General features: G+C 38.5%; 2 protein-coding genes across 2 annotated transcripts; both read left to right on the top strand.

Moving 5' to 3' along the window:
- The first annotated feature begins 1,589 nt into the window (after positions 1-1,589).
- Positions 1,590-5,009, top strand: SARC_10496 (hypothetical protein). The gene is made up of 4 exons (XM_014295460.1): positions 1,590-1,882; positions 2,140-2,242; positions 2,478-2,588; positions 3,218-5,009. The coding sequence occupies exons 1-4, from the start codon at positions 1,820-1,822 to the stop codon at positions 3,280-3,282; spliced, it is 342 nt and encodes a 113-aa protein (XP_014150935.1). The 5' UTR covers positions 1,590-1,819; the 3' UTR covers positions 3,283-5,009.
- Positions 5,010-5,410: 401 nt separating this feature from the next.
- SARC_10495 (hypothetical protein) lies at positions 5,411-6,724 on the top strand. The gene has a single exon (XM_014295459.1). The coding sequence runs from the start codon at positions 5,501-5,503 to the stop codon at positions 6,527-6,529; it is 1,029 nt and encodes a 342-aa protein (XP_014150934.1). The 5' UTR covers positions 5,411-5,500; the 3' UTR covers positions 6,530-6,724.
- Positions 6,725-7,372: the final 648 nt, after the last annotated feature.

Below are 7,372 nucleotides of genomic sequence, written 5' to 3'. Positions count from 1 at the left end.
TGTAATTGCATTTGTTGGCTACCTTATCTCAACCGGTGGCTGACTTGTAGAATATATATAGTTGTTGTGTATCTATAACTGTGTACTATGTACACAATCTCTGGCGCACGACGAAATGTAGTTCACTAATTGGGTTATTTGTTACGTGACTGTAATTTATATCAGAATTATTCATATGTAGTATAGTAGCGGAAAAAAGAATATAAGTATGAGTAAGTGGTAACTGTAGGTTGTACTTTTGTGGCGGCGGGTGTGGGGTTGAGATTCTTGACAGACTTGACTCTTGACTCTTGAAACGTGATTATATTTTACAATACAGATTTATATATGTGTAGTATAGTGGTAATGAAATAATACCCAAGTATGAGTAGGTGGGAAGTGTATGTTGCACTAATTGTGGCCGCGTGTGCAAGGGGCTAGAATCGTAGGAGGCGTGTGTAGGTGGCTCTATTTATGGTGGTTTCAAGATTTCTCTAGGGTTTGTGATTTTAAAATACAGTGAATATTTAGCGAGTATTGATATAAATGGGTGGAGGATGCAAGATTGCAAGCCAGCAGGCCAAACAAGTGACATCTGAAGCCTGAAAGTCTGACACATGTCGCAACAAAAGACTCTCCCAGTGACTCAGTCTCAACTAATTATTTATGTACTAAATAGTATTTTTTTTTTTTAAAATACAATACATATATAGTCATATGGTGCACTGGCGAATAGATAACCGCCTCGCGACCCCCAAGTTTGAAGGACCATAGGTCCGAAAAAATATATCCGATCCTGGCGTTAGACACGGCAATCGACTCAGAATTTCCAGTAGATGATTATCACTCGGTTCAAATTTTCATATTGGTCTCCAATTTTTTATATAGAAATGTCACAGCCCAAATTTTTGCCGATTCCCAAATCACGAGTTTTCAGTACTTAACTATATGTTTGTGTTCTATAACTCGACTGCAGATGTATATTTTTTGTTAGTGGTTAATCTGTATGCGCAAAATTATTATCTAATCCTACATATGAATGTTTATTATTATTATTCCATTTTGAAGACCGTATGAAAAGGGTACCAAAAGACACAGTGCCGCTTGCCACGATCAGACGCTTTAGCAGTTTTGGACAGGTCTCATCCAGACAAATCCCTTGACGTCTTCGAAATTTTCATTTTCATTTTTTTCCACACAAAAAATCGAGAAAAAGCAACTTGCAAGGTTATCTATTCTCGAGTGCACCGTATACTAATGGTTTTAATACAAATCTGAATAAAATTTACCCGCCCCAACAACGTCGTCATGAATGTTCTAATTGAGCCTATTTGATTGAATATCGTATAAAAATAGACCACTTGTCGAGATGACAGCGACCTGCAGAGTCGAGAATACTATTTATAAATTTTAAGGTATAAAAACCAACAAATTTTACGATTTGTTTCTGTTAAATGTGGACTTATTAGTTTGGATAGTCCCGTAGCCGTAGGCCGTATATTTCGATGCGGGTTCTCTACTAGAGAGTCCAAAACGGCAAAACCCTATACTTTCATTTTTGAATAAATAGGTCAGGAGACTCTCAGGGCTTTTCTTCTGAAATATTTGTCTTTTTTTTTTTAAATATTCAGAGGCTACATTTGTATTTTTATTTATATTTATTTGTTTACTTTCGTTTGTAATACGTACTGCGTAAAATATATACACCGTAAATATTAAATTTATATGGCTTGTATAGTCGTATACACTTCAGATATTTATACATATATATATGGCCAGAATCAGTGGTTACACGTAAGTTATTCATAAACATAAACATAAACGTATACATATCACCACTATGTTGCCTCCTACTGATGTCTACTCAATTGTTGTGAACAACAAAGATGAGTTCCCTATTATGGTATGCCATTCATGGTTAACATTCAGTACAGTGCCGGTTAAGAAATTTGGCATGCTATTAGCCTTCTGACCATTATCTGTACCTATTGAGTTCATTGCTATATATATTCCCGAACAAACGAAAATAACGTGATAGTAGTAGTACGGCCAGCTGTTGTACAGTTCCCTGCCTTCTTGTTTTCGATTTATTTAGACTATATTCCTTTAAGTGTGAATTATTCAAATCATATATCCGTGCAACCTTTGTATCAATTGCAGGTCACTGTTCTGTACAAAGGAGCTGATGGCAAGGAAGAGAGCAAGCAAAAAGATATTGAGTCTAACGAGTCTGCCAAGTTTGAAGAGATTGAGTATGATGCAGGTATACAATGTCCATCTGCACTAGTGTTGAACTATGTTATATTTTGTGATGACAGTTGAAATTGATTGTGGATATGAATAATAACCAGAATTTTTGTTGTATGCCACGTCTGAAGGTTGAGCGATTTGTGGATATTTTGTTTTAAGTAGTCTGGCGAGTTGCTGACGTACTATGAAGACGTGTTATGTATTGGGAAGATTAATCATCACCAATTTTGGGGATTCGTTTAAACTAGGCTCAAGTAAGGCGGTGATGGCTGTATTCCGTGTCAACATCACATCTGCTGGACCCAGCAATGCACTGCACAACCACGAGGCGCCCTTCAATGTGAGCAGCCCAACTAAAGGTATGTTTATTTATTAGGTAATTTGTCGGCAATCAAAATATCCCTTTGGAGATATATAAATATAAGACACTCGGATAAACAATATTTCTTGCAATGTCTACATATTCAATTTATTATATGTAAGATACATTCATCAAATATATCGCACGTGTTACATATGTTCCAAGTATGTTAAGTTTGTGCTAAGTGTTGTATTACCATTCTATTTTCGACATAAATTGTATATTCTGCAATTATATTCCATGTAACGTGTGTGCATTATGTGCACAATGTTTTGGATTTAAGGCTATCTACAACACACTTTTGCGCTTGAATGCTATAGTGGTTATATCGTTTCGTATTTCACGTTCCGGATGTGCAGAAGACTACCTGGTCTACACATCTGCAAGTTATTGCGATCTGCATTTTACCGTCAATTTTCTTCTGTGTTTGGAATATATTTATATTACGTACATCACTACCTCTGTAGGTTGTAGAGTTATGCAGTACGGTTGTTGTTACTTTGTACTTAAGTTCTTCTTACATCTATACAATATTTGTATTCAATGTTGAGGTATATAGATCAGGTTTGATTGCACTTTACTTCGCATCTGACATCTCTAATCAAAGTTCTGCCTGCGTTTATATAGGGTATGTGTTCGATATCTCAACCGGAGAGGGCGGTAAGCTCGGTATCGAGCACCACTCGCCTTGAAAAAAACAACGAAGCAAGGTGTAATTAAGACAATTTCAAAATCGGGAAACCTCCCTGCTGCATGCCAACCCATGTACAGTCCGCCATATATGGAGTATGAATGTGCTATACTAGACGATTTACTATCGAGACACACAATAAAGGGGAAAGAGGTAAAGACATGAATGTAACGGTTGGATTCTATGCGGTCTGTTTGCGCATTGAACTGTTCATACTTATTTCGGAGTGGTCCTGTCGTCTTGCAATGTTGGGCTTGAGATTGTCGATATATTCGTTCTTGGCACGTAGTCGGATATGTATACATGCGTGTTGATTTTTATATGTCTGCATTTTGATCTCATGTAATTTATCGTGTAGTCTTTTATGTACATATTACCATGTATCCAGTGAGCATAGTAGAGAAGTGTATATCCACATACTCATATACTTCACCATTAGCACAATATATTTACACAAATTTTCGGTTTAGCGGAAAAATAACAAAAAATATCCACAATGTTATCTATCATGAGTGTACATGTTCATATATCGGTTCAGTTACACACTGCTGCGAGTGCGGGCGCGTGTTCTGTATGTACACCGTCTCCGCATAGATTTATAGGCAATTTTATATATTTGCACATACACACATATGACTAGTCCTTATGTACATAAATACATTTGTATCCATTAGTAGATGCATAGATATGAACCTGTAGGTGCTGCAGGGGATTGTGTTCAAAGCTACAAGTGCGGTGGAGTTTTTGAATGCAGGGTTGCGCTCGATAGCATGTATAACTAACTGTTTTCATATATATAATCTGTACATGCACCGAATCGCGTACGAGTTTATATGCTTCGAGGTTTTAACTTGTATACATCAATCTGCATACAAAACTAATTGCATTTTAGAATTACTAAGCTTCAGGCCCAAATGGATTTCTGTTCGTATAACGTGAGAATTTCGAGTCAATAGAATAGCAGTTTTATTTTTGCATGATATATTTACACATACATACAATAACATCTTTTCACTCAAAATCCTAGAGCAAATTTTGTTCTGTAAAATCTAGAACCCTACGCATATTAGAGATATATCGATGGGTATAACTGTGCATTTATGTGTGTTGTGAGTGTACCAAATGCGTATATATACTGTAGTTACAGAGCGATTATCTGATGAACGTGAAAATGCGTACACGATATATATGTATGTATATATATATATATAGGTATGGCAACATTCCCGCTTACATGGCTTCGGCCATACTAATATATCCTTAACAGTCGGTACATTCATTGTAGTATTGATGAATACGCACTTATACGAGAGCATTGCGTATCGAGTTTTTACAGCCTTGTAGCCCTTTTTAATATACCACCAGAAAATACATGCGAGAATGGTCTCGCATATACTTACATACGGGAACGACGAGCGATGTTCATGCGAACAATAAATAAAAAAAGGGGGTTTTCGGCTCGATTAGTAGACATGGACGTTCAAATTCACTGTATCGCATATACTTTATATTTACACATAATGATGTCACTATTAAGTACTCATTCATTTTTACTATTTATGGCATGTGCTCTAAAGAAGAATATACGTTGAATAAGACCTTTCTCAGTAGAGGGTCATAACCTCCTGTAATTACTGATGACTGAGTATCTACCTCTCTCACTCTGATCTGACTCAATTTCGAGCGAGTGAGAGACGGCGAGTCTTTGAGTGTGAGACTGCGACTCTGTGACTTGAGTCTTTGAGTGTGAGACTGCGACTCTGTGACTTGAGTCTGAGAGATGAGACAGTTGAGAGCTTGAAGTTGAGACTTGTGACTTGTAGTTGTGAGACTTGAGACTTGAGACTTGAGACTGAGTGTCAGTCTGTCAGAGTGAATGCGCATCGAAGCGATCCCGCGAAAATATGGATGCTATATATGGTATATTTTCAAATTAAAGCCTACCAGAAGCTTTCAAATGAATAGGTGGAATGTGGATTGAAATGATCCCGCCAAAATGCAAGTGCAACTTATCTAATCAAATCCCACCAAATGCAGAAATGCTTCCAAATGAACACCCCTAGGCCCCCCCAGTGAAATATAAAAGTCATGTCCGTTTACACACATGCATGTAAAAGAAAATATACACAGTGTAAATATATAGTGCCTTTCACAATATTTATTGAGAAACTATTGTACAACTTGACATCATAACAGTTGCGTCCAAGCCGATACATACGATGCAAACCCCACTTCATGACTTAGTAATACCTCAGGTGTGCAAGGCCGCGTTTTACGAAAAGACGAGGGCGCCAGCCGACGTCGACTCTGTGCAGTTCCTAGATGTGCCCGTGATCCAACCTCTTGAGGGACAGGTAATCGTAAAGATGAGATATTCTTCACTTAATCCAGTTGATTGGAAGCTTATGTCTGGGGCACCTCCTGGATGGGGCCATGACCTCCCCTTTGTACTAGGATACGATGTGGCTGGTACTGTGGTAGCTCTGGGCGAGGGTGTCACACATCTAAGAGTAGGACATGAAGTGTTTGGGGTCAACTGGGGCGATGGTAGCCATAAAGTGGAAGGAGGTCCCAGTGGAGGTTGTTTCAAAGAGTATGCGACTATGAGCGCCAAGGTGCTCTCATTACGACCACCTGAGTTATGGGCAGTAAAGGCTGCTGCAGTAAGTTTGGCAGGAACTACCGCATACCAGGCGGTAGCACAGCACATGGATGTCAAAAAGAAAGACAAAGTGCTTATACTGGGGGGATCAGGTGCCGTAGGACAACTTGCGATTCAAATGGCAAAGGAGTTGGGTGCTTGGGTGGCCACTACATGTTCATCTCGTACAGCCGACTTTGTTAAGAAGATCGCCCAGCCGGATTTAATTATCGACTATAATGAGCAGAATTGGTATAAAATGCAGGAACTAGATAATCTTGACTCCATATTTGCAACGTTTGGAGATATAACTACCTTCCAGCATGCGGAATATAAGCTTAAGGACGAAGGGCGGTATGTATCTAACTCGGATTGTGATGCCCCTGTGGCACTCATTCCCAAAGACAAGCATCTAAAGTACCACGCATTCTTTTGCTTGTCAAACAACACAGAACACCAAGATGTATTAGCAAACCTAATTGTTGGTGGTAAGTTGAATCAGGTTATTTGCGAAGAATTCCCGTTCACAGAGGCGGGTGTAAAGTGTATTATTGAAAAACAATTGAGTAATACAAGCATGGGAAAGAATGTGATCAAATTTGATTGATCATAATCTCACAAGAATACTCGTGGATATGAATCTCGATGTAGGTAGCAATAAAATAAATCCAAGTCGCTTTGCTATAGTTGGGACATTTTGAGAAATGTGACGTCTGAAGTAATAGTGCAAGCTTCGCCCCCATAAAAACGATGTATCTAATTACCCATGTATATAGATATATTTATATATATATATATATATATATCGTTCATATCTGTGTTATATACTATTATTTGCGTATATTGATACTTATGTTGGTTCGCAGTGATTGTTCTTGATTGTACAATAGTTAAATGGGTCTCAATCTGTTTGGTATAACGGTGGCAGAAACAAATTTAGTATTGTGATCGTTTGCACTCTGACGGCGAGCGGGATTGCGGGTTATACACGTCGCTGTGGCGATGGCTACGCGTGACGAACTGTGATCTCGAACATAGAAACTGTTTATATGTGCGAACGCAACGCGTTGCGTAGCTGGTGATAATACTGTAACAGACGCAGAAATGGGTAACAAACCGAAATTAAAAAAGTGTCAGACATGGAGTACTTTTCAAACTTGTAGCGATATGCAAATAATGACATTGTGTAACCTTAATATGCTTACTATACTGTCAAGTTGCAAAGGCTGTGGCCTATGCATGTAATAACGTCTGTCAAGTTGCAGAGACGTATATATCTGTAGTTTATACAAACGCGTACACATATGTCTCTCAAGACACGGAAGGAGCTGCTCTTGTTTAGTATTGCGAGGACAATAGGTTCTGCTCTAGTTTAGTATGGTAAGAGCCTAGAGTGCCCAAATGTTCTGAGGTCTATGTGTGAGGCCCACGCCCCATGGCCGAGGGTTGT

Source organism: Sphaeroforma arctica (genome assembly GCF_001186125.1).
Source record: "Sphaeroforma arctica JP610 unplaced genomic scaffold supercont1.1269, whole genome shotgun sequence".
Lineage (NCBI taxonomy): Eukaryota > Ichthyosporea > Ichthyophonida > Sphaeroforma > Sphaeroforma arctica.
This window is presented reverse-complemented; position numbering and strand designations above follow the sequence as displayed.